This window comes from Rhinolophus sinicus, linkage group LG14, assembly GCF_036562045.2.
Source record: "Rhinolophus sinicus isolate RSC01 linkage group LG14, ASM3656204v1, whole genome shotgun sequence".
Classification (NCBI taxonomy): domain Eukaryota; kingdom Metazoa; phylum Chordata; class Mammalia; order Chiroptera; family Rhinolophidae; genus Rhinolophus; species Rhinolophus sinicus.
The window spans coordinates 50,068,392-50,095,957 of NC_133763.1; the positions used below are offsets into that span (position 1 = coordinate 50,068,392).

General features: G+C 47.0%; 2 protein-coding genes across 5 annotated transcripts in view; one reads left to right on the forward strand and one right to left on the reverse strand.

Moving 5' to 3' along the window:
- GPR89A (G protein-coupled receptor 89A) overlaps positions 1–2,283 on the forward strand; it is a 32,659-nt gene extending 30,376 nt beyond the window's left edge. For both annotated transcript variants that reach the window (XM_019740018.2, XM_074319270.1), the window contains exon 14: positions 1–2,283. In XM_019740018.2, coding sequence (XP_019595577.1) covers positions 1–207 — 207 coding nt within the window. In that variant the 3' untranslated portion in view covers positions 208–2,283.
- On the reverse strand, positions 1,210–26,514 carry PDZK1 (PDZ domain containing 1). Of its 3 annotated transcripts, XM_074319269.1 has the most exons (10): positions 26,393–26,488; positions 12,440–12,554; positions 12,078–12,294; positions 11,102–11,351; positions 9,287–9,423; positions 8,262–8,457; positions 6,911–7,107; positions 4,469–4,687; positions 3,114–3,404; positions 1,210–1,693 (listed from the first exon to the last, which is right to left on the reverse strand). In XM_074319269.1, exons 3-10 carry the CDS (start codon positions 12,285–12,287, stop codon positions 1,640–1,642), a joined length of 1,554 nt encoding a protein of 517 aa, XP_074175370.1. In that variant the 5' UTR covers positions 12,288–12,294; positions 12,440–12,554; positions 26,393–26,488; the 3' UTR covers positions 1,210–1,639. The 3 variants fall into 3 exon arrangements, with proteins under 3 accessions (XP_074175370.1, XP_019595574.2, XP_019595576.2); XM_019740015.2 differs by lacking the exon at positions 12,440–12,554 and having other exon boundaries at positions 26,393–26,514; XM_019740017.2 differs by lacking the exons at positions 12,440–12,554; positions 26,393–26,488 and adding an exon at positions 16,801–16,819.
- Between the last annotated feature and the right edge of the window lie 1,052 nt (positions 26,515–27,566).

Here is a 27,566-nt window from a genome sequence, read left to right on the forward strand (position 1 = left end):
GGCATGTACTTCGTGTCCTCGGTGCTGCTGATCCGAATGAGCATGCCCCTGGAGTACCGCACCATCATCACGCAGGTCCTCGGGGAGCTGCAGTTCAGCTTCTATCACCGGTGGTTCGACGTGATCTTCCTGGTCAGTGCCCTCTCCAGCATCCTCTTCCTCTATTTGGCTCACAAACAGGCACCAGAGAAGCATATGACACCTTGAACACAGGCCTAGAGCAGACTGCTAACAGGCCAGTGGTGCCAGCATTTGGATAGAAGAGGGAAAACATGGAGGGGACCAGGGCCTGATATTTTTTAAACAAACAAAATGCTGTGGTAGCATCTTCTACCTCCAGGTCTGCCTTCCTCCTCCGTCACGCGTAGCATCGGCTAGAACATGACAGCAAGGGAACTGAAGCCAGCGCTCAGCCGAGAGCATCCTGCAGGGTTTGAGGCTGGTGCAGCCTGGGGGCAGGTGAGGGGAAAGAGCCAAGAAACTAGGGGGGAAATACACTGGAACTGGGGTGAAAGAAGTCTAAAGTAGCTGGGCTGAACATGTAGGATTCCTGTTTAAGTCAAGGTTCACATGAGAAAGTTATGGCTTCCCCTGGAGATTGCCACTAAAATCAGAGATTGAGACACTTGGCCTTAGCTTCATTTTATCAAGGATAACTTGTTACTACATTGCGTGACCTAACGTGAGTTGGCACTCCCCAACCCCTGCCCCATTAAAATAACCAAGAGGTTATTGTTCTTTTCTGGGGATGGGATAGGGTACAATCTAGATATAGATTCTACTAGGAGAGATTTCAAGTATGCCATGTTTCTTCACTTCCTTTTAACTTGGTATATTTAAGAGTGAATTTACTCCGCACTCAATTCAGAGATGTCTCGTTTTTCCTTTTCACCTGCCCCTTGTGCTGTGGGTAACTCAATGAATAAATGTTAACTGGAGTAAGTCACTTTCCTATCCTAGGACGCCAGTTCTTCACCTAGAAAAGGAAGCTGTTGGAAAATGTGTAGAACACTCAGAAATGCAATTTTTAAAAATCCTGAATTTTATTCCCAGGAAGTCTCTGTTTATTCCTAAGATTTTATTCTGAAGGTGATTATGTGTTGGTTTTCTAGAGGCAAAATGAAGGTTAAAGCCTAAAAAGTTTACCCAAAACAAAAGCACTCTTAAGGTTAGATCAGCTAATGGGAGATTCAAAGCAGACCCAAAAGGCATTGTTAAGGGCATTTATTTTAGCAACCACAACATTCTTTACAAAGCGTCATTTTAATGGGCTTCTCTCGCAGACACTTTAGTTAGCTCTTACATATACAGATTTATGAATCAGCCTTGGTGCTCAGGGGGCCTATTGAAGTAAGAGATATCATCGTACAAGAAATGCAAGTAAGTGGAGGCCTGAAAGAGCTCCCACGAAAAGAATCTGGCTCTCGCCTTCACTTTTCCTCAGTTAACCATAAATATGCCTTCGGCAGTAGCTGCCCCTGAGACAAATGACAACAGGAAACAATCACACGTGATGAGCTGGGTTCCGGAGGAGTTCTTTTCTAACAGAGCAGCAAACAGGTGGCAGCTCATGCCTTGGGAATGGCTCCCTTTTAAATACCCAAAAACAGCCACCAGCCAAAGCCACGATTTGTCTTCCTCACATCTCTGTATCTTCAGAATTGGAAGACGAATGAGAGGCTGTGCTGTGGGCCTGTGCAAAGAATAGAAAGCGTCTGTAAATGCGGACAGCAGGAGAGGGTCGGTCTGTTCCATCAGGGAGCAGAGTCGCTCACTAGAAGCCAGGTGACCGGAATTCTACACTTGCCTTGGTTTCCAGCTTGCTGTTTGGCATGAACAAATGTCTGTATGTATTTCTTTTCTATAAAGCTAGCATAGTACTATAATTGACTCCTTATAGAGATAGTGTAGAATTCATAAGACAACTAGAATACTTTCTTGGTTAAGCAGTCCAGAATGTGGTCAGTGGCTGTTGTGTTCTGGTCTGAATGTATCTCCCCCAAATTCCTATGTTGAAATCCTACTCCCCAAGGTGATGATGCTATTAGGAGACGGGGCATTTAGGAGGTGATTAGGTCCTAAGGACAGAGCTGGGATTTGTGCCCTTATAAAAGAGGGCCCCCAGAGCTCCCTAGCAGCCTTTCCACTAGCTGAGGACAGAGGGAGAAATTGGCAGTCTGAGCTGGGAAAACCCCTCACCAGACACCGAATCTGTTGTCACCAGGATCTTGGAATTCCAGCCTGCGGAACTGTGAGAAATAAATGTTTGTTGTTTATAAGCTACCCAGTCTATGGTATTTTGTTATAGGAGCCCAAACAGACTAAGTGTATATTAAAAATTAGAATTTGTTGTTTATATCACCAGTCAGTAGAATTAAATGAATGGAATGGAAAGAAAAATAACATAAAACTTTCAGAGTCTTGGCTTTGCCTTATGTTTCCTCTATGAACTTGGTAGGTGAGTTCATTTTGGGACCTCAAGTTCACATATGAAAAGAAACTGGACAAAAAAGTAAAACTGATACTTACCAAGGAATTTATCTAATCCAAATCCATACAGAAAAATATTTACTCTTCCCTAGTAATAAAGCTTGAATACCTACCAGTTATTTTAAAAACAATACTGACTGTAACCACCGCCATTCATTTTCATGCTTACTATGAACAAGACACTGTTCAAAGGACTTTAATAGTTTTAGTTAATATGATCCTGATAACAGTCCTACTACAAATTATCCTTGTTTTATAGGTGAAGAAACTAAGGGACAGAGAATAAATCCATTTGCCCAAAGCAGAACCAGAATTTATACTTGAATGGTCTGATTCAAGTTCATCTGAGTCAAGTTCCACTCCCTTGGAACTTTATAATTTTGGAACTTGGAATTTTATGATTTTGATAAACTTCTTCCTTTTATTTCTTGGTTTATCAATTCTAGACAGTGCCTGTCAACTCCATGCTATGAAAAATAAGGAATTTGTTGTTCTTACAATAACTTGATTTGCTGGTTATCATTACACGGAACTTTGCAGTATTTCAGGCAATCTGGTAAACATCAACATGAGCTGCACCTGTAGTAGGGCTTTAGCACACTCTGCTAAGTTACGTTACTCACTCGTTCTTTTGCTGCATGCGAGCCATGCTCCGCCTCCGCCAAAGTTCCTTTTGGGGGCTCAGCGTGGGCATCCAGTGGCTCAGCCATGGAGGAAACAATAGGCATTTTCTTAGCCTGGAAATAATCGTAGGCCTTCTTTCCACAGACTAAGAGAGTGACACTGTTCCCACTGCTCTGGACTCTGTCCACCACCTTCTCATAGGGCTCGTCCAGCACATTGACCCCGTTCACTTCGATAATGACGTCCTCGTCCTCCAGCCTCGCCAGCTGGGCAGGGCTGCCCTTCTGTACCTGGGAACAGACATTCCGAGTTATCACTTCCAGGCACAAGTAAGGAAATGTTAGACCAGCTTCCCCTCGGAGGAGAGATGAGGAGTGGGAGAATTTATTCTTAACCGTGTTATTGTTTTTCCTTGAGGTACAGAAGGTAAGCAGTTAAGCGCGGTGCTCTGATGCTTTTCTGCTTAGGAAAGCTACGACCTCCGTACTGAAACAAGCTGTGTTACAGGGGATGACCATCACATTGTATGTCTTCTGGTTGAAGGCATTATGTTTCCTAGGTCCCCTGCGTCATTCCCAACTTGAGAGCTCTAGGGATCGTCTTCTCACTGGCAACCCTACAGGGTAGGGGCATTATGCCAAATGCACAGAAGCAAACAAGCATCACCCCAGTCAGCTGATGGTGACTGTCAACTATATCATGTCAGCTCATTGTGTATTTGCTTTAAAAGTACAGTTGACCCTTGAACAACACAGGTTTGAACTGCGTGGGTCCACTTATACGTGGATTTTTTTCAATAAATACTGTAAATGCATTTTCTCTTATGATTTCTTTTTCCAAACCTGTAGAGAATTTTTATAAGAATTTATTTGGTCCAAAACTGGTGACATATGCCGTGGAGCAAGATCTCAGATGCTCCCCTCTTAACGATTTTCTTAATAACATTTTCTTTTCTCTTACTTGATCGCAAGATTATAGTACATAATACATATAACATACAACACGTGTTAAGCAGCGTTTGTTATCGGTAAGGCTTCGGGTCAACAGCTATTAGTAATTAAGTGTTGGGGGAGTCGAAAGTTATACCGCACCCCTAACCCCCACTCCATCTTGTTCAAGAGTCAACTGTCTCTAAAGAGATCATCAGGTGGAACAGATGTTCGAGAAACAAAAGATGTGAACTTAGGGTGACTCGTAGCGATCTTAACGGTACAGGACCATGACAGCAGTTATGTGAACCCGAGTGAGATGCTCAGCACAGGCCTTCGGGAGAACCATCAGTGAGTGGGAGAAACTGAGACCCCCCCCTAACTGGGGCTGTGTCCATTGGGCTGCCGGAACCAGGTTACCATACCTCTTTGACGAATGTGCCTGGCTGGCCCAGAACCGCGTTTAAGTGAAAACCGTAGCCATTTTCACCTTTAATCAGCCTGCAGAGTTTAGGCTTATGATCTACTTCCTCTGTAGTGTCCGGACTTGAGGCCTCCAGACGAGGAGTGGGAGCTGGGGCCTCCTTGACAGAACCATTAGGCAGCTCTTGACTTTGATAGTAGAGAAATGGAGAAAAACGAGCCTTTTGAAAATAAAAGGGGAAATACGTGAATTGGAAGTGTGAGGAATTACCCTTGATGACATGTGCTGGTTTAATTTACAAGGCTTTGTACATGTTCCACTCCTCTTCCAGATACATCTGATTGTGGGCTGTAAAATTTCTCTAGCACCTCAACCAGAAAAGGTCTGAAGGAAGATTGAGCTTGGTTATGGAGTAATGTGTATAAACATGTAAACATACATAAAATAGAAGCAGTACAGGATGTTGTACAAGGACCCAAAAGTAAGTCTTAACAGAATTGCTAGTTTCTTCTGACTTGGAAATAGTGAGCAAGTCACTGAATAACATAGGTAACATAGGTAATTAACATAGGTAGTCACGCCATCTCCCTGTTGGGAGATTACACACAGTGGATGACTTGCTCAGTATCTCATGCAAAGTAGGTTCATCTGGCCTTTCCCCTTCAGTAAGAGGGTCTTCAGAGCTCCTTAAATGCTTTAGAGAAAGTGAAACACAAGATACCATTTGTATCACCATCTGGAGTACACACAGTAATTAATCGGGAGGGGGTGGATGGTGGCAGCAATCCTAGGGTCATATATGGTATCAGAAGTTAATTCCATCCTTTGCTACTTCTCCCGCTCCCCCTCTGAATCTGTCGTACTCTATTTTACTGTTTAGTCTTGCAACCATTAGCCGCCGCTTCTGTTATGCTAAACTCCTCACCATATTTAAATACATCTCAACTCCCAGACCATCCTTGAGAAGAAGGCCGGGATGGTCTTGAATATAGAAGAGGCATAGAACAGGAAACGTGGCTTTTTTTTTTTTTAATAGAACTGAGAGCTTTTAGCTGGCTGTGTGTTTTAATTGAGACAATTAAAAGGGTGGACTTGGGTATGGAGAGATCCTGGATCAGCAGTTAAACTGCTGCCCACAAGTGTCCATTTGTTAGTCAATGAATACAAAATGAAGCAACTGAAGGGGAGTACAATGTGTGCTCTGCCCCAAACCTACTGTTTAGCAGACGGGCTAAAATTAGATTTGGGGTCCTCCGGTTATCATCTGTCTTACTAACCACAAGACCATCTTCCTTTCTAATCGAGAGTAGTACCAGCACAGAACCTTCTATTTTCCCAGTTCAACTAACTTCAGTCCTTTCAGTGATATACGTGCAAGAGTTCCACGTTTCTTTCTCTCTTTAAAATGGGGGAAATTATCAGTGATTCATTCCATGCAAAAGTACCTCTGACATCACTACCCAAACAAGCAAATCAACTCTATGTGATAGTAGCAGCTACCCTTGAGGCAAAGTACAGTAACATACACTTAATGATTTTTTATTCATTCTTTATTGAAATATTTGAGTGTCTAGTATGTTCCCAGAACCAGGTTAGGTGTTTGTTTTATTCACTGATCTCAAAGACCCAACCCACCTATGCAACTTACTTCGGGGGGAAGAGGGAGGAAGAAGATGGGGACAGACACCTTTCTAAATCAGGGTTCTCTCTCTTGTTAACCTAAACATTAAAATTATAGTTAAATCATCTGTCATAAGGTTAGGAGAAGTTGTAAAGGACCTGGTACCAGGATCCTCTACAACAGCCAGAGTGGTGACCTTCCAACTTCTCGATCTTTCCACCAACTGGGAGCTCACGACTCTGCAGAAATGGCTGGTCATTTTCCTAGCAGCTTCAGTTCTAAGCCAAAAGCCAGCTCCCCATGGAACACCTCAAAAGTAAATAAGTCTACTTCTTACATTTAATAGCCTTTCAAATCATTGATGGGCTGTACTAGCCTGTAGTTTAAAATCCAGCTGTTCTGTACTGTTCATAGATCAGATCACCAAGAGTAATTCTGTAGTTATATTTGCAAATTCTTTCAGAATCTTGAATCTAAGGACTTAAAACTCATGTACCAATCACTTGGCATTCTCTTATCACGACCACCTTGAGCTTCAGTGCAGCCTTAAGGATGACTGTTATACACCTTCTAGTTTGAAGATCAAAGTGGTAATTGAAACAACCAAGTAGACAGAATGACCCAGCCAGTCACAACCCACCAGACTCTCTCATCAGCTGACACAACGGGCTCATGAATGGAGTAGCCATGGTGATGGAAACAGGCTATTCATGGACCAAACCGCACTAGCTCAAAAAAAAAGTGGTAACTTAGCCAAAGGTGGAGAGCATGAGTGAACGGACCCAACCTTAATGCATGAGCACGTGGCCTTGTATTACCTACCAGTCTGTAGATGTTGTCCGTCTCCTTGTCCACCACCAGCAGTGAAGTCTGATCTCCACCCTTTCTGATCATTTCCACCACACTGTCGTGATCGAGGGCGTCCACACACTCACCGTTGACAGCAACTACCAGGTCATTGGTCTTTAGCCCAGCCTCCTCTGCTGGACTTCCGGAATCTATGTCTTTGATGATTTGACCTAACCGCACCCCCCCAATAATAAATAAAGATATCAGAAAGACCCCTAAAAAACTTGGATTTCTGCTGGAGCCCAAGGCCCTGATAAAATAGATATAAAAGGCAGGCTGAATACAACCACTGACATCCTCAGAAGCCTCTGAGCACTTTATGCAGCCTCATTTCCTGCTCAGAGCTCACTCCAGGAACAAACCCAGCCATTAACAATGAAAGGGTCTTAATGAAAAGAATCATTGTTACTATAATAAAAGTGCCTGGGATTCAGTCTTGACAACACAGCATGCTGAGCACGAAGGGGCAGCAAGTTCCCAGGAAGCCAGTGGGCATGCTCAGAGCCATGCATCTTATGTAGCAGCCACACAAAGCGGGGAAGGGCAGAACAAAACGGAAGAATTCAGACCCTAGCAAACCCATGCTGGCCTGTCAGTAGCTACTGCGAATGCGCGTGCGTGCCTCAAGGATGTGTCTCAGCCTTCTGACTTAACCACCCTCTCCAGATGCCTCCACATCTCACAGTTTTGTCCCTCACACTGTTTTAACAAGCTTCAGTTTCACTCTTCCAGCCAGCTGCCGGGCATCTCCAAATGGATGCCTCCCAATGGAGTGTATTCCCAAAGCCCCTCCTGTAGGTCACCTTCCCTGGGAGGACCTGTGTACTTACCTTGCTGGCTTACAAGGAATCAGAAAGACTCCTGCTTCTGTTTGAGTCCCGGATCCCGACCCACCCCAGTCTCTCAGATCTAGTGGAGTGTTGGAGCTGGCTCACACCAGCTCTGAGAACCAGATGTGCGCAATACTTCTCAACTTTGCGTTCTGTGACATGTTGGCAGCTTGAAGCCAGGTACAGTGGAAGGACTTATACCACAAAAATCAACAAATGCCACAAATTAGGGCTTTTTCCCCTCAGAGAGCCAATTTACCAGCATACTGCTGCCCAAATCCAAAATTCTGCTTTATCATTCTGCTATGGAGACCCGGGGCTGCCCACCATCTGGCCCCCCAGGTGACATGAAAACTGACCCAACTATGCTTCCCAGCTCCTTGCCGTCCTCGTGCATCTGGTGGGGGGTTGGGGGCCTAATGGAACTCGAACCAGACCGGGATGAAGACTTGGGTGGTTACACTGCCAACCTTTCTGCTCTCCTCACACCTTACCTTTCTGTTCTGGGCCTTGCCTCAGATAGAAACCATAGCCGTTGCTTCCCTTCTTCATCTTCACCACCCGGGGCTGGTGGGGTAGTAATTTCAAACTGGCTGTTTCCCTCTTGAATTGTATATTCTGCTCACTATGGTGCTTATCAGTCTCCTTGTCCACCAGCAGGAACACGATACGGCTCCCCGACTTCCTCACCTGCAGAACACACACAGGTGAGGACCAGCATCGATCTCCAAGAACGATGCTGGGAAATAGAGAAGTTTCCCGATACAGGCACAGTCTCTAAAGGCAACAGAAAATATGGGCTGTCGGGCTGAGTGGCAGCTGTTCTCTTTCCTACCACCTCACTGGTATTTACGGACCTCCACTTGCACAGCTGTAGTTTTTCCCTTGGTTAAGTATGACGTCACCCACACAGAGGCTAACTGAAACCAAGTGAGGGCTGGAATTCAGAAACCCCAAAGAGTACTTTGGTGAAGACTACAAAAGGAGTTTAGAAAAGAAAACAGAGGTCTACTTTGAATGATCATTCTACCAAAAGAAGTAAGGTTGGTCAATTTTCAAGGTTCCATATGACCTCAGAGGAACACCTCACAATGTTTTCTTGCATCACACCATGCTAAGACGTAAGATTTGGAGTAACAGGACTTTCTGTGCTCTCCGTATGTCCAACTCTATATTCACAGCCACATTGATTATCGTCCAGCTTATATTAAAACATGTTAGTAACATGGGCTCAACATTGAATATATTATCAGTTCAGACGAGGCTCCCAAAGAGGTACAAATAAGACCCAAAAGATAATGGTTCTTCAGAACACTTTTCTTCAAGATAACACGGAACTAGCAAAGGCCTTATTCCAAAACCCTATATCAACACTGCTCACACCGCTAGTGAGTCTTTGCTTTTAATACAAAAGCACAACTTCTTACCAGTACCTTTCTCCCGTCATACGCCACCACTCCTATCTTCCCATCACTTCCCGTGAGAGCAGAGGTAAGACAAGTACCCGTTTGGGACATACCTTTTCAACCACTTCCTCATGGGTGGCGTTTTCTACGTTCTCTCCATTCACTTCAATCAAATGATCGTCAGCCAGGACGCCAGCTTTCATAGCCACACCTTGGGGTGTAATATCCGTCATGTACACTCCCTTTTTACCTGAAAGAGAGGAGGGGATTGGACAAGTGTCACAACTCCATTACATAGAAGGTATAATACAACAAACAGGAAAAGGTTTTCTCCCGATGTAAAATTAGGACTTCCGATTTTAGGGCGGACTCCAATCGTCGTTGGCGTCTGATCTAGAACTGCATGTGTAGCTCCCAGCTAAGCTTGGCACAGCCATCTCCCAGTTGGTCTTTGTTGATTCGAATAGAATTTCTGAGCCCAACTAAATGCAAGGAAGGAATCTCCGGTAGCACTGGCCTCTTGAAGCAGAAAGGACCAAGCCATGCTCATGGTGCATCACTGTGTCACACTCCCTTTCTTGGCATTTGTAGAATTAGAAGGCTGTCACCAACCATCACAGACCAATGGAGTCAGTAAACCTCACTGCTCAGGCTAAAGAGGACAGAGGCACCGGACACACACATGGAAGCTGGGCTGGTAGGTGATTTACACGCTTCTTAAAGAAATGTTGTCCTTTCCAGATATTAATATTCAGTCTAGGCAAAGGTTGCTTTATAATGACTAGATAATTATTTGTAAGGAATAACAGTAACTTAAACTCTTCTTTCTTAAACACATTTCTGTTACCTTGTTATGTATTATGTATTTGTCATGGAGAAAACATTTTCCCCAGACAGCTAACCTAAACCACCATGTACAGTAGCCCAAGAGCCAAACGAATGGAATCTGAATTACGATTTTTTTTTTTTACCGCTTTACTGATAACAGACTTCTAAGAAATGTCAAGCTGCCCTGACCCATCTACACCACTGTGTTCAATAACACAGTTGAGAAATACCTCTTAGGGCTAGTTTATATCTCTTGCTACAGGTTAACCACGCCTTGCAAAGTAGGTCATGTTCACCATTGGTCTGCTCTCTATCACGTAACAAATTGTGACCCACCACCAGTGCCGAAAGGACTTGGCTGAGGCAGCATTTGAGGCAGACCACAGGCTAATGCAGCTCTTAGGGTTTCAAGCTCAAGCCCAGAGAAACCATTACAGAACCATGGTTCCCTGAGCACAAGTCACCCTGCGCCTCTGAAATTCTAGAAACAGAACTCCCAGTTTTTCCTGATGGTTGCGGTGTTTCAAATCACCATGTACCTCTCGACTAGAGGTCAAGGACACACCTCAGAGTGAGGCTGGGCCACGGCTGAGGGTGCTGTTTACATGTCACAGAGTGGGCATTTTTGTGGTGTCCTCCATAACTCAAACACTGTTTCACACATCAGTAACTGCTCAAGAATTTGTTGAATAAATGAGTGACCACCTGGGCACTCTGAGACATGAAGAGAGAGAATCATCTTGACCAAAGTAGCTGTTATGAAGAAGCTCCTTTTTCTTGCCTCTTATTCCCCATTCTGCCCTCCACCCTCACCCTAAGGGAGCTAGAAAAGAGTAACAAAGAAACATCAATCCTCTAACCCTCTGGCCTCAATGGCTCAGCCTAACAAACATGGGGGGTGGGGCCTGGAGTGCCCACAGACACCCCCAACCTGCTGCTGTCTTCATCCCTCATTGCACAAGGGCTGGGGAGGGAGAAGGGCAGAGCACAGCTGCTGGTGGATGGATTTCCATAGCAACCGAGAAGTTTTTCAAAGACATCAGTAATTGATAATAATACCTTCTGGAAAGCTGGTGGTTCATGCCCACCCTCAGGCTCACCTTGGACAGTTTTCAGAGAAAAGCCAAAGCTGCTGCCCTCCTTCACCAGGTAGCAGAGCCGCGGCTGGGTCCAAGCCTGCGCTCCTCCATTCATCACAGGGCGTGGCTTCCCATCACTCAAACTCGGCTCCTTCTGACTTGGACCCAACTCATTCAAGTGCACCTGTTTTTTCATGGCTTCCTCATAGGAGTCCCCATCCAGAACGAGCAAAGTCACTGAATTCCCACTCTTTCTGATTAGCTCTACGACCTAGGAGGAAGAAAGGAAAAAATAACTTTAACCAGGAGCCCTCCATCAGCCGCCAGAGGGGCTGCTGGCTCGTTATCTGGCCCTGGAGACTGATGGCTGATCCCTGACACCCAGATCATTAGCAGACAGCACCCCAGCCCGGGGGTATCAGTCTGGGCATCTGGCACTGACGGAATCGGGGGCATGGCCCAAGCCCAGCCCAGGGGACTCTTACAAGGACTGGTCCTTTCTAGGGATGAATGCTACCCTAGAGCACGACAGGTCCTCCCAGGCCTATGGACACAGATGGTGTAGCGAAAAGAGCACCCCCTTGGAGGCGGGCCGAATTGGGGTACAGTCAGGCACTCCCATATGTTCTCTGCATGAACATATAACTTCGCTAAGTTATCTGAGCCTCTGCATCTCATCTGTGAAATGGCAATAGGTACCTCATGGGTTGGGATGAGGATTTAGCAAAATAATGAACATGAATTTGCCTAGCCTAGGTCCAAGTATACAGCAAACATGCAATGCATTTTAGACCTGACATTGTTCAAATCTAAGAAGGGTTTTCACAGTTCTGGTTAAGGGCAGGAGACTTGATCAGCTGGCAGAAAGTACAGCCATAAAGGTATCCTGCCTTGACAGTGGCAGCCAGGAGAGCCCCCCTGACCCCCAAAATGATAATCAGCAGAGATGCGGGGGCTGAAGAGATTCTGGAAGAAGGGCCACAAATGTCCCGTTCACCTGCATATGCTCTTCCTTATCCACAAAGACGCCGTTGATCCTGAGAACTCGGTCTCCGTCCCGGAGGCCAGCCTTCTCTGCTGGGCTGCCCTTCTCCACCACCCGGACCAGGTGGCCATCGATGCCCTTCTCAATTCGCAGGAAGAAGCCATAGCTTTGCCCTTCTTGTTTAGACAGCTTACATTCTCGGGGCTTGAAGGCAGAGGCCATTTCTGTGCTGAAAAGCAAATGGATACATCCATGGGGAAGAAAATCACATTGGAGTGAGAGCCCTAGAATTCTATTCTTCTAATCACACTGAGTGGCAACCGTGGGCCTACAGGAGGCCCCTCCCAGGACTGGCTCATGATTTCCAAACCTACCTCCCCAAGGGTGACCCTTTCACGTGAGTTTCAGATGCATATATTTGGGTGGGCACTAGACACAGATGCCTTCGTTTCAATAGCTTCAAAACCACATTCCTCTTTGTCCTCTGACCTAAAGAAATCAGGTTCAAATACGTGGCCTACAGTTTTTAAGAAAACGCAAGCCCACTTTCATTCAAATATTGGAAGAGCCTGTCAATTCTAAGTATTGAGGATAAATCTGTAGACAAGACAGACCTATACCTTCCCTCGCCTATTGGGGAGAATGTATTTTTACAATGGCATGTGGTAAATGACAGGCTAGGGAAGAATCAAGTGAAAAGGGAGCATAGAACAAAAGGTCTTGGGAGTAGGGGATGGGGTGGGAAGAATTCAGAATGGCATCCTGGAGGAATGACTTTTTCAAGACCTGGAGGATTAGGAGTTAGGTGAGGCAGGACAAGACAAGACCTCACTTTAAAAAACAGAGCAGCCAGGCCTCAGAGCTGGCCTGATACATTGCAGATGAGATAGAAAAGTGGTTTTCCAGGACCCTGGAGTCAGAGCAGAGTAGGGATGCCAGATAGAAAAGGATTCCCGTGGCCAGGTCCCATTTCTCCCCCTCGAAGCAGCTTCCATTTCCATCCGTTCTGCCCCTCGTGTGGCCCCACTGCAGGAGCAAGGTCCTGGGTCACAGGAGGAGGACAGGACAAGTGTGGAAACCAACAGCTGGGGCTTGGCCCCCTGTTATGACAGGGAAGACTCCTGCCGGTGTCCCAACGCCTCCTGGCTTAAGCTTTTTCTTTCCTAGGAGAATAAAATGGAGGCCAGAAGTGCTGATGAAGGCAGACGCCCAAGAGCAGAAGACTGCAATCTGCTGGGTAAACTGCCTGCAGGTCAAACCCTCGTGTTTCCTACCAGTATTTCAGAGACTAAGCCGCCTGTCCCATCCCTCCTGGAGGGACAGGAACAGATGACCATAGAGGGTCTGGGGGTGAAGGATGAAGGGAAGACAAAGTGCTCCAGGCCCCCTGGACACCACACCATGGTGATTCCAGATAGCCATCTCTGACTTTCGCGCACACAGAGACAGATGTACAGTACAAACCGAGCAGAACGTCTCCCACTGCCTGATGGCTGGGGCGTTTTGTGTGTTCTCAGCATAGTCTGGCAGCCGGGCCACACCACCAGTGGCATGAATGACTAAGCAGCCAAGATAACAAGAAACAACTAGCCAGTGTTTCAAGCGATCCTGAGCCCTCCCGACTGAATATGCAGGTAAAGAAAAGTGAAGCCATGCCCACTGTGGTCATCGGCCACATCTGGGAAAGCTTAGCCGCTCTGCCGTAGCAAGACCAACCGCCAGGAAGATAACGCTTTGGATGGAAATGGAGAAAGTGGGCTGTGAGGAGAAGAGGGCGTCACCAGAGAGTGGTTCCTCCCTGCAGGCACCTGTGTGTGGCCCTGTGACTCTCTGACCTTTTACTTCTCTTTCTGCTAATTGTCTAGCCTGCGAGCCTCAGGGACATTTTCCAGCTCAAATCCACATCTATGTCCAAACTTACCTCTTGATATCTATGAGCTCTCACTTTCTTAGGGCTGAAAAGCCTTGAAGGGGGGGTGGGAAGGGGAGAGGAAGCCCTCAGAAATTTGGAGGTAATTACAGAGAAACCTACAAAATTCAAATCTTATGAAATTTGAGACACGTCCTTATAATGAAAATAAAGGCTACTGGAGGCTGTGTTTTCATCAAGAGATAAGGCTGTTTGTGTTCAGCATATGAGTGCTCATTTCTAAGGAACCCACCCTAAAATTCAGCCATTCACACATACCCTTCAGTGTCAGCCAAGGATCTTAATCTCTTTCTGTAGGTCCAGGACGAAAATGAAATCTCCCTAGTCCAGTGTTTGGGGAGGAGGGGGAGAGGCTAAGTATTCTTGTGTCTCAATAAAGACTCGAAAGCCTGATAAACAAGGAAACACAGATCACTGTTTCCGGGCAAAAGTTCAAGTTGTCTTGTTTGTTTGAAGTTTTCAAACAGCCAGACAGTAGTCACTCAGATCTGCATTTACTTCTGTGATGCCTCGGGCTTTATGGTCAGTTTCTTTTTACATCTCATGTTGAAGCGCCCCAAAATGAGCCAGTTCACACCCCCAGAAACACTGCTCAAAGTGCTGATTGGAAAACAGCTATCGCTTGAGCCCTGGATTGCCTCCTGCCACCATGTCTGCTGTCCCCACAATTCAGCCACCGAAGGCTTCATGCTGGTGCCCGTGCCAAACTGATGAAACAGTATTTAACACCTTCAAGTATACCAGGGGGGAAAGCTGATCAAAACCCCCAAAGCCTAGCCTTCCATTGAGCCTTTGGGATCCTGAAGCTACTCCTTTCCCATCTTGTAGAGAGATGATTCAACTAGGAGTTCAAGGGGCTGGGCTCTGGTCCGGCTCCAGTCCCGGGTCTGTCTAGTCCACGTGTCGGTGTTACACTGGCCCCTACATCAGGGCTGAGATCAGTCACTAGAGCAAGATTCACTGTGGCCTGATGGCGATGGCTGGGAATCGGAAGGACCTTTACACTTAAGGGTCGTGTTTCCTGTTTCTTCAGTCCCCACCCCCATCTTTTGCTTCCTAAGAAAATCTGGAGATCAGACCCCTACAGAGGATAGATATGTAACTAGGGAAGAGCTATGGGTTTCTATACTATCATATCAGCAACCATCCAAAGCCAGAGTCCATTAAATCTTCAGCAGCTTTTATTTCCCCAGTTCAAACAGCCTAAATGAAATACTGGAAATGAAAGAAAGTTATCACTATGACTGAGGGCTGGGGACAGTCCCAGACAACAAAGTCGTTTGTCTGGGGGAAAGAGAACAGAATTCTTTTTCATCAATTGTAATTACTAATCATACCTTAAGACCCCACCTCTCCCCAAAAGGATTAGATGATTGCTACCAGGATAGACTATAATATGCCCATGGTCAAGGAGAAAAATTAGCTACATTTGAGAAGGTAGGCAGGCTAGGTAGTGACAACAAAAGAGGGTAGGTGAGACATCTGGATGTGGCCAGAGAAGAAAGAACTAAAGACACTGGGCAGTTTCCCACAGGAAAGGACTGGCAGGTGGGTGGCACCCAAGAGACTGTTCCAAGTGCAAAGTCGGCCAAGGTTGCTCAGCCCCCAGGCAGCCATCTACACAGGTCCATACAGGATCCTGAGCCAACACCCACGCTCTGCAGAGGGAGCAGGAAGTCGGAGCCCAGAGCTGCTCCTGAGGGATCACGACTGTACAAGTAAGACCCAAACAGCCAGAAGGGGTCAGCTGGGATGGCGGAGGCTGAGAGGAAATCTCATTTCTCCCTCAGTTTGTGGAAGGACTTTCCACAGCAGGGCGAGCTGGGGCAAGTGTGAGACCCCATTTCACATGATCCCAGTATCAGTGGGGCTGCTAGTAAAGCGTGACTGCCCTGTCACCCTGTGTGTCCAGAAGGTCTCCATGCTAAGCTAATTGCCAAATGTGGAAATGTCCCATTAAAAAAAACCACTCAGGCGTGACTGCTCACAAGCCTACTCAGGGGACAAGGCTGGAAAGAAAGGATCTTAAAGCCACTTAGCTCATCAAAAATCCATGATCCCCTGTGAAACATTTGAGTCTCAAGGTCAATGGGAACCTGACAAGAACCCAAAGCATTTCCCAATATAAAAGTGAGCATGTGATGAAAGCAGAGTTATTTTTCTAACTCCGGTGAGCTCCCAGATGTTATTTTGAAAAGGAATCCTGAAGTTGCTATAGACCAGCTAAAACACAGACCAGGGGGAAGCAAATTCTTCTGAAGAAGGAAAAGAAATGACAACAGCTGGAGAAGTGAAGTCAGTGAGAATTATAGGACCTTCATTCACCTTGTCAATCCTGGAAGTTGCCCACCCATGCCCGGAGGCCCCAGCTGGCTTCAAACAGATATGCTTCATGGAAGAAATGGTTTAAATCTATAGACAATCATCATAAATCACATTACCACTTGAGAGCTCATTGTGGGTCAAGCTGGTACATTATCTCATTTAATCCACGCAATCACTTTCCAATTTTGATTCTAAATCCTAGCTGGCCCCTCCCCCAATCACCTAAAGAGATTTATAAAAATAGATGCTCAGACCTCCCTCCCCCTCAGATCTACTGACTCAGAATCCCCAGGCTTGAAACCTGAACCTAAGCATTTCTAAAATGCCCTCTCATTTAAAAAACTAGTGCTTAAAACCACCCTTTGCTGCTCCTAACATCACCCCCCCCACCCCACCCCACCCCGTCTTGGGATAACCCCCTCATGGGTCAGAGAAGAAGGTCAAGGTTGGCTGAACTATTAACAGCCACCTTGAGCTCACCTTAACTTGAGACACCAAGGTGGCAGCCTGGTGAAGGAGAGGCGCTTGGATCCTGCCGTCCTCAAGATCCAGCTCTGCCCACACGCAGTGCCCTAGCTAACAACACAGGAGCAGGAACAACCTACAGTCCGGGCCTCCCTCCCCACGTCCTAGCTCTGAGCCAGGCAAACTTAGAATCAAGCAGATGTAAACAGCCTGTAATAGCCTCCAGGGGCTCTTTATCCTGTGAATGAAGTCTGAGGCACCGCTCCCCAACCCCTAAACCTAACTGCCTTAAGAGCTGAGACCGGTTCTCCGCCCCCACCCCCCAGTGGGTTGAATCCCAAGCTCCATTCAGGGCTGAGGCCCGACCAGGCATCCTGTGATTCTACCAGCCATCCCGTGAGCCCCTGAGTAAGAGGGGTGCTTGCCAGCCCTACTGCATAGTTGCACGCTCCCTACCAACCTCTTCCCTCCCCGGTGAGCTTCTTCACTCAGCAGACCGCCGCTGTGAAGTCTGTTTAGGATCATGAACACAGGTCTATGGAACACCAAGAAGAGCTGTCACCCCAAACCTGATTTCCTCTGGTCATGATACAAATGTCCACCTCACACTTAGATGCAAAACACTGTTATTTGATTGATGGGATAAAGCAAAACACCACCTCTCTTCTCAAGGGACTTTAGAGTTGAATAGGGGTGAAAGAAAAGCTGCAGTACAAAAACGGCGACCCCTATGAGCAGAGTGTAGATGCCACGAGCCCTACAACACGGGACAAGGGAAGCTTCACAAAGGAGGTAGGACTTGACTTAGACCTTGACGACAGATGGGTAGGGACAGAAATTTCAGCAGGTACAGAAGCAGGTATAGATGCAGAAGAGTGTGGACATCAGGCATAGTAGGGGAAAGTTTAGGGTGCGGTCAAAGGAGCTGAAAACCCAATGTGACTAGAACAGCCAACAGGAGGGAATCCGTCGGTGACAAATGAGATGGCAAAGGCCTTGAATACCAGCCCAAGGCATCTGGCCTGAGTTTGGTAGTCAGCAGGCACCACTCAAGGCTTATAAGCCAAGGGTGACAGGATCAGGGCTGGGCTCCACAAAGAGTCGGTGATATGGAGCAAAAGACACACTGGAGGGAGGCCAGGTAAGAGACGGTTGTGCAAATCCTACTCACATGCAATAAAGGGCCTGATGCAGCATGGGAGCCGTGAGAATAGTACAGAGGTGACAGATGGAAGAATTATAGTGAGGACCAAGTGACAGATTGCATTAACTCTTCAACCCTGTTCCCAGATGTCTCCCCACAGAGATGGCCTCAGACAGGACAGGTGCAACCACGTAGGTGTCCAAACTATTTATTTACACTGACCATGACTCGCATCCAGGCGGTACAACAGGTCTACAGCTCCCAGGCACGTCGGAGCCCACAGGCCCGTTACTCTCCCTGACTACTGCTGCCTTCACTTTCACGTAGTTTTGTCGAGGGTTCACGGTCATGAGGAAGGGGCCTCTTTTGTACAGAGAGGTGCACATACAGTTAAGTCTTCTGAGGCCACAGCTCATTTGAAAACAGCTTGCTTTTGGCTCCTCTCAGTTTTGAGTTGCAAGAATACTCTAACTCTATACTCATCTTCTCGTTCTGTTTGCTTCACCAGAAGGGCCAGTCATATACTTTCCCTGAATTTATTACCTTAGCTGTTTTTTCTACTAACCAACCTTGATACCTTTCCTGCTTCAAGCCCTAGATGACCCTTCTGTTATCGACTGAATTGTGTCTCTCCCCAAATTCATATGTTGAAACCTTAACCCCCAAGGTGACTGTATTTGGTGATAGGACCTTATAAAGAGATAATTAAGGTTAAATGAGGTCGTCAGGGTGGGGCTCTCATCCAATCGGACTGGCATCCTTATAAGAAGAGGAAGAGACAGCTGGAGTGCATGGGGACAGAGAAAAGGCCATGTGAAGACACAGCAAGAAAGTGGCCGTCTGCGAGCCAAGGAGAGAGGCCTCAGGAGAAACCAAATCTGCTGACACCTAAATCTTGGACTTCCAGCCTCTAGAACTGTGAAGAAATACATTTCTGTTGTTTAAGGCCCCCCCCCCCATCTGTGGCATCCTGTTACAGCAGCTAGGAGACTAATACATCTGAGTAATGCTGCCCACTTGGCGGGGTGTTAGAAAGGGAAGGGGTCAGAGAAAGCCAAGTCCGTGCCTTGGTGACTGGCCACAAAGCGATTCCATTAAACGATGGTGCAGTCATGAGGCATGAGATGGCCAAGTCGGTCTGAGATGGGTTTTAAATCGGAGGACATGGCAGCACTTCCTGCAGGTGGATTGAAATGTGGGCCTGGAGCTCAGGAGAAGACGGACTAGCCTTCTGCACAGCAGCGCTCGGTGAAGCCCACGGGGAGAATATGAAAAAAAGAGGGCCAAGGATAAAGCTGTGGGTAATACCCATATCTCGGTGACAAGAAGACGAGGCAGAAAAGAATAATCAGAAGGCCTTACAGTATAGTCAGAACTCTTTTTAAAGAAGAATTTCAAGATAGGATAGTTAACAATGCCAAGTGACTCTAAGAGGTAAAGAAGATGAAAGCAGAAAATGCCACCAAGTTTAGAAAATGGAAGTTCAGAATGGATAAGGGATTAAGAAACAAGTGGATAATAAATAAGAGGTGATGGATATAGATACCTCTTAAAATAGATAAATGAGAGAGTTGGGAGAGCAGCTTGAGGGGGAAGCAGACTTGATGGATGGTGTTATTTTGAATGTTAAGAAACCGTCAGCATGTTTGTCTATGAAGGGATGATATGGTGCACGGAGGAAATGGGTTTAGCCTTGGTGAGATGGACTACTTTTACTGGGACAGGAAAGAAGAGAAAAAAATGAGATAAAGAGGAAAATAAAGGTCACTTAACTTCAGCTTCCATCTTTCCTGCAAAATGGTTGAGACAAATCAGGAACTTTGAGAATATGGAAGTATCCACCGGGCAATATATCCACCGGGCAGAAACTGATAAAGCAGGGACTAAAGGAGCAGTTTCAAAAATGAAGGGGTTGACACAGAAAAAGGCATCTTAAGAGAGCCTTAGAGCAGAGTAGTTTCCAGTAACAAAAAGTTTCTAGTGGCCACGTAGGTACATGACTGATGTGAAGGGGATTTGCAGGTTTCCTTCCATCTTCCCCCAGCATTCTAGTCTGGGTAAAGGACGTTAGAAAGAACAAGTTAGAAACTGAAACCCAGGTTTCAATTGTGCTGTCACCATGTGCTAGCTGTGAGAACATGAGCGACTTCCTTCATTTTGAGCTGAAGATAGAAGCACGCCCGGAATGGAAAATGCACGTGGACACGGTGAAGATCCCTGAAGACAGGACATCTAAGCACAGTCTCTGGTACCGAGGGGCCCAGTCTGTGCCCACCCCATTACCTGGCCTCCGGGGGGAGGCCTGATGCAATGGGAACCCCATTGTCTGGGAGAACATCTGAGAAGTGTTCCTGACCTTTTCGAAGCAGACAAGAACAGATTGAATGATGGACTAGGGTGGGCGGGCATCTTGATTCTGTCTACTCACTCCAGACCCCTCTGCAAAGTTAGTTTCTGTGACTAAACAGTCAGGGCGGAAGACTTTGTTGTCCCTTCCCCTACCCCCATGCCCCCATCCCCGCCACTGAAATAAAACTCAAATAATGGACTCAGATTTCCCTGAGCCCAGAAGTCGCATGTAAGTCTGAAAGCTTAGGGAATTATAAAAACAGAACAAGTGCTGTGGATCAAAGAGGTGTGAGTGAGATTCCAGGGAGTATTTACAGAACTTCAAGGCTCAGTGGCCAGAGTCCTGGGGCAGATGAACACTAACAGACGTGAGCCCAAGAAGGTAAACCATGAAGAGACCCAAGGAACCGAGAAGGGTGGAGGAGATGGAGTGAGGGAAGAAGTACCTTATAGAGAGAGATCAGGCCCAGGTATGAGCCATGATAACCAGGGACTAACCGGGGAATAGGCTCCCTCATCAGAGAGCATCCCTGAACTTCCAAAAGATGTGAGATAAACAGCATTCTGCTGGGAGGTGGAAAAACAGAAGGGAGCTGTTATCAGTGACAGCCAAGCACAGTGACTACCAGCAGGAAGGACAGAGCCCAGGGAGTGTCTTCTCCGTCAATCTCCCAAAGTCCAGGATGTAGTAGGATTACTCCATTAATATCGTGATCTACTACCGTTAGTCATGTGTACTCTGGCCTCACCCCCATCCTATCTCCTAATAATTAGGGGTCAATGATGCAGTCAGCATCCACCTGCAAAGAAAACATAGCCTCTCCTCACAAGGCACTTACGTAACCAACCCCTGAGCCATGAAAAAAACTAAACGGCAAGACCTCAGCAAGAAAGCGGGTGAATAATATTTAACCCTAGGTACTGCAACTATGGAAGACTATTTGATTATATAACCTAGGATGTAACTATAGAGTAAATGATTTGTTTCATGCACAGGCGATCTCGGGTAACATTCAACCTGAATGCTATTCACTAGGCACCAAACTCCATGCTGGTCTCTGAAACACTTTGAACTTCAGCGAGGAGAAAGCACCATTCCTGGAAGCGTGTCCAGGCATCGCCACACCGTGGGCCTCCCGAGGAATGCTGCTCCCCCATTTGCACGCATGGGGGAAGGGTGAGACAAATCACAGGACTTTTGTTGCAAGATACAGTTGGTGGAGACTGGTGATGTTACATCAGCAACTCTAGACAGATCTAGAATTCTCCACAGCCATCAGTCCTGACCAGGGCTGCCTGCCCATTGCCAGGCCTGTCTGCCTTCCTTCAGAGCTTGCCTCAGAGCCTCAGCACACACCATTTCTTCCACCAGCATGAAAGGAGTCTAGCTGTACCTCACCTGTGCCTGGCAGATGTCTTGAGCAAAGAAGAGATAAAAGCAATTCGATTTCATCCTTCTTCGGAAATATTTGACCTAGAGCAGATCCTGTACCTTTGCTGCTGATAATATATTTAAGGCCACCTGATGTCCTTTGAAAAGCAAGACCTGAGGACATTCAAAGACTCAACACTATTAATTTTAAATAGTTAATATCAAAAAGAGAAGGATAAGAGAGCCCTCAAATACGTGTTTGCTAACTGTACTTACCCACTGTGATAATTACTATTTGGTCTTAGTCAGCAGATTTTAAATGTACAAAATTAGTGAAATGTATTCCATTGAGAGTTACCATGTTTCCCCGGAAATAAGACCTAACCGGGAAAGAAGCCCTAGTATGATTTTTCAGGATGCCATCCCCTGAACATAAGCCTTAATGCATCTTTGGGAGCAAAAACTAATATAAGACCCGGTCTTATTTTCGGGGAAACACGGTACGTGGAGAAGAGGGATCAAGGAGCCCAGTGAGTGAGTCTTCTTTCTGATTGATAAGGAATGGAATCTGGTTATCTCAAAGTTCATTTGGCCCGTGGGGACTAAATACCGCCCCAGCCTCCATGAATAATACTTTGTCCTATATGGCAGGACTCTGGGCTGGAGTTCAAAGTCTTCCCCACTTTACTTGCTTATCTAAGAGTTCTGCAGGTTGGGAGAGAGATGGGGTTAATATTGTGTGGAAACAGAGATGCCCTCGCAGATAGGATACCCCTGTGTGGCTGGTAGAACTGGTACCTGAACATAGTCAAAGCATCCTGAGGGTTGGCTGGAACAAGGCTATCCCCCCAAATTGGCATCTTGTTTTATGAGATCCTTTGAACTTGCATTTCTACCCCCTCACTTTTGTTTGTATGTACCAAAGTCTCCTGCCTCTAGTCTCTCCCAGTCACTGCTGTAGGACACACTTCCTTATCTTGCTCTCACCATGTTAGTCTCTAAAAACTCACTCAAGAAATAAAAGTCCGGACTCTTGGCTCAGGGGTTGAGGCTCAGCGTCATCCAGCCCTACCTCATTCCTCTCTGCTCCCAGCAGACCCCAACTGATCCGCGCATGCTCGGCCACAGCCAGCCTGCACCTTGCTCAGGCCCCATGCTCTGCCTGAAATACTGTCCCCACTCTGGTTACTTACTCATAGTAGGTCCTCAGCAAACATTTTTTCCAAGTGAATGAATTCAAGACCTACCTATTTTCAAGGCTCAAATTTTAGATTATATACCAAACCTTTCTTGACCAACGGTCTGAAGGTATCACTCCAGCCTCTGAATTTCAAGTGTCATTTATATAATCAATAATTATATAACTATATAATTTATATAATCAATTTTTAGCACCTACTGTGGGACAGATACTGAAGCTCAACCCAGATCAGACCTGTCCCGCCCTCAGAGCCCAGAGTGAGGGGGGAGGGTTACTACGATGATTTTAAATGCTGAGGAAGAGCATCGGTGCTGGACTATTGAGAAGAAAACGTTTGGTTATTGTTACAATTTACTGAGTTCCTACTAGGCTCCAAGCACCAGCCGCAGTACCTTTTAGATGAGCTCTCATGTAACCCTAACGGTCCACTTTACAAGAAACAAAAGGTTCCTGAAAATTTAAGTTGGTTTCCCATGGCTATTGGATAAGCAACAGAACCTGAATTCAAACCCAGTGGAGTCTGGGCTCCTTTCACGCTCTCCCCAGCCTTCCAACCCTGAGGGGTCTGCTGTGTTAGGGGACTAAGCAGTTAGGCTGGCAGGAGGAAGGCAGCCCAGGCACAAGAAATAGCACAGGTGAGTTCAGGAATGGTGAATGGCTGAGAAGGCCCTGAGCACAGGTATATGTTGAAAGGAAGGAGGAGGTCAGGTTAGACTGTAGAGTGCCGTAGGCTCAGTCCTACAGATTACAGAGGAGCTTTAACGTTTATGTTGGGTGAGGATTGGAGTCTCAGAAGCTGGTAATTCTCTCAGAGCAAGAGCAAACCCTCCCTAGCTGCCATCGGGTAAGCTAGGGGCTATCTTTCCTTCTTATCAAAACTCCCAGGTTCCCTCCTTCCCTGGGGTCATACCTCTCACAATGCTATCTGAAGATCATCAGATTCGTAGGACTTCAGCGCTTCCCCCATCTAATCCTCATAACACTAGAACTGTGTTCAAAGGCCCATCTGACCAATGAGGAAAGAGGTTTAGAGAGGAAGAGTCTGTCTGCTCTGGAATGCAGGTTTCCATTTCCAGCACGCTGCTCTTAACCATTTAGCCATGACACCCACCAGGCAGAGAGATGAAAGGAATCTGGGCGGTCCCTCATGAAGGACAGAAGCTGCTGAGATCTGGAGAAAAATGTCTCCCTCTAACTTGCCAATCTCATCAAATTCCTATGCAACAAATGTGAAAATCATTTAACCAAGATGTGAACCAGAGATGCCCAGTTCCCCCCCCCATCAGACTTGGGACCTCAGACTGTTGTTACCTTGATAAGGGTCCGGCTGCTCGCTGCACAAAAGCCAAAGCTTGAGAGACTAGGTTAGTGTATTCAAAATGTCGGCACTCTGGGAGGATGGCGGACTTCTGTCCAAAGGCCATCCCCCCAACTCCCAGCATGGCCAAAAGGTTTTATAGGCAAGTAAGGAGAGGCAGAACCAAGGAAAGTGGAAGTTGGTCAGGCACTTCCCAGAGGCTGGTTTGTTTCAGGGATAGGAGTGGATCTTATACAGACATGAAAACTTCTCTCAAATCATTGAGCCAGGTATGCATAGGGTCAGAAGTAAACAGAATCATAAAAACTGGTATGCATAGTAAATATATAGTAAACAGTTATTAAGGTTTGGCGGGAGAGGAGGGAAGCAAAGAAAACTTTCAAAAAGTCCCAAGCTAAACTACACTATTAAATCGAATTCCACTAGAAGTTTAAATCTCAAAATAGAAGATACAGTGTCACCGTTACAAGGTGACCTGAGAGTATCAGTTCTTGAACCTCTTCTCCTTCAGAGCAGCTTATCAAAACATCCCCATTCTGTGCTTGCAGCTTCTTTCCCGCCACACTAACTGCCATTGATCCAAATAGCTAAGCATCTACTCTCTGCCAGGTGTTCTGACAGCTGGGATCACAGCACATACCACGAAAGACAAGATCCCTGCACTCTTGAAGCTAAACATCTGGCAAAGATGGTATATACACAGTAAACAAGATGACTTCTGAAGATAGAGGCTACACATGAGAAGATACAGCAGTGGGGTGAAGGGGGGAAGGCCCTTCTTGGGGAGGTAACCCTTTAATTCAAACCCAAGCGCCAACAAGGAGCCAGGCGTCTAAGCTCCAGGATCTATCATACTTGGTGGGCTGAACAGAACAACTACGATCGTCTAGTCACAACCCCTTTTTTTATAGATGAGTAAACCGAGGCCCGATGAGATTAAAAGACTGGACCAGGTCTCCTGATGGACTGCAAGGCTGTTTCTCCCACTATCCTCAGAGCCTTTGGATACACACATTTGAGACGTACGCACGGGTGTGTTTATACTCAAACACATAAGTATGATTTTATTTTCAGTACAGCCTTCAGCAAAAAAGGAGAGGCTTCGATAGATGATGAAATGGAGACTACACTGGCTAAGTGATTTGTCTAATGGCCTGTCGCTAAAAACTGAATCAAACCCCAGGCTATTTGCAATCCACCCCCATGTTATTTCTTCTGTCTAGCCAGTGGTCTATGAACGTAAGGCATCATTACTAGCAACTTCATAGTTGATGGTGCAAAGAACATGCAAAAGAGTCAAAGATAAGAACAATTTACTTAGTCATAACATACGAACTCAAAGTCCCTGAGTTATTTGCTGCAGGAAAGAACATGTGACCCCAGGTAACTAGACAACCATGACGTGACACAATCAGTGCGTCCGACTTTGGGGCACAGTAATGAGAGCATGTGGGTGCAACACTGCAGGGACTAAAACTAATAAGGAATGTGTCCTCAAGAAGCCAGCCTAGACCAGGATTCTCCTTAGCGGGTGAGTCCTTAGAAGAAAGTCACAGGTAACTCCCTTGATCCCTCTGCTTAGGAAAGAAGCTACTAGTTGGTTACCAACCTGTGCACAGGAGAACCATCTCGGTGAGTGCTAAAAAAAAACAAAACCCAGATTTTTCCGACCTACGCGAGACCCAAAGAACTAGACAATCCAAAGAGTAAAGCCTGGAGGTCTACGTTTTAAAATTCAGCCAGCCTAGAAATCACTGTTTCTCCTCATTTCTCTGTGCTAATAACGTAATGAAAAGAGGAGCAATGCCTGTGTTCATTATCCGGCGGGAAAATTAAGCTACGTTGCATCCTTTAAGACAACCACTAACACCCAAAGCCCTTGCGTAGTGGGACGGCGCTGTATCTCGTGACCTGTGAGGTCTGTCGTCTCATTCCCTCTGGCTGCCATACAAAGCCCCATACAACCCTGGGAAGCTTTTTCTGAGGATCGTCACCAATTCCTTGGTGAAGCAGACCCTCACCTGCAAGGGTTGGGGCATCTCCCACAGAGAGAATCTTGGAGAGAGGTCAATCCCTCACCCCACCCCACCCCCACCACCACAGGGGCCTGGTTCCTCCCCGGTGGGCCTGGCTTATGCTCTGGACAGCCAGCTACTGCTTAGAACAGGAAAGGAGCAAGGAAGAAGGTGCTTCAGGCCCAGGTGGGACACAGTCCGCTCTTACCTGGGTCTAGAAGAGGAGCGGCTTGCTGTCCTGGGGAATTTACTGTCTGCTGGCGAGCTGTAGTCTTGGAACTCACTGGACTTTGAACGAGGATTGATTTAAAAGCTGATGTATTTAACAGAGACGCATGGTCTGAGTTGAAGTGACCTCTGTCCGGCTTCCTGCCAGCTAGCTCGGCCCTGAGCTGGACAAACCCCAAAAGCCCTCAGCAAACCCAACACACTGGCCCACCTGCCTAACTGTGCGGGATGCCGGCCCCTCCCAGAAAGGAGGAGGGTGCAGAACAGGGGAAGGACAGCCTCTGCTTTCCTTGGTTCCCTCCTCCCTTCAGCAGATGCCACGGTCACAGCCTTAGGAGCCTCCACCATCTTCCATCCCAAGGTCAGGGCTGAGGCTCACCTGAGCATCCTCACCCACTGAGGTCTTCCCGGGGAGCAGGAACCTGTGCGACGCCCACCAATCGAAGGCCAGGAGGCCAAGAAGCCCAGTGAATGGAGCAAAGCCCCTCCCGTGCCCACCCTTTCTCCTGTCTGCAGTGGGAGTTCTCGCTGGCTCCCTAGGAGTAAAGCCTGGGCTCTTCCCAGGTCCCTTCCTCTTGTTAGGCGCTCTCTCTCTCACCTGAGGGTGCTCTGCTTCTCTTCTCAGTTGTCTTCCCCTTCCACACTCACAGCCTCCCCAGCAAGGACACCCGCCGGACAGGTGGAAGGCACTTCCACGAGCTCCTCTGCGCGCGGCCACCTGGGCAGTGCGGGGGTGCCCCGCGTCGGCTCAGCACCCCAGCCAGGCCCAGCCGCTGATGCCTATCAGCGGCACCCACACAGGCAAACCCCGCACCCGGCTCCTCACTGACCTGGATCTCAGCCCACACTGGAAACCAGGGCGAGAGATGGCTTTAGGCTGTGAGGCAAAGCGACCCACTGGCTGAGCAGGGGGTGGCCTCTCCCTCCACCCCCACGCTGGAAGGGCCATTTGTTTCCGCTGGGCTTTGGCTGCTTCCAACAAAGGCATGGCCCAAGCCAGAGGGCCCCTGGGTGAAAATGACAAACACCTGAGCAGCTAACTCAGGTCACCTCCACCTGACGCTGTGGCCCCCTGGGCCCCCAATGTGTCTTCCAACGTAGAAAGGAGGAATGGGGAGAACCTGGATTTAAGATCAAAACACCTGGGTTCAAAT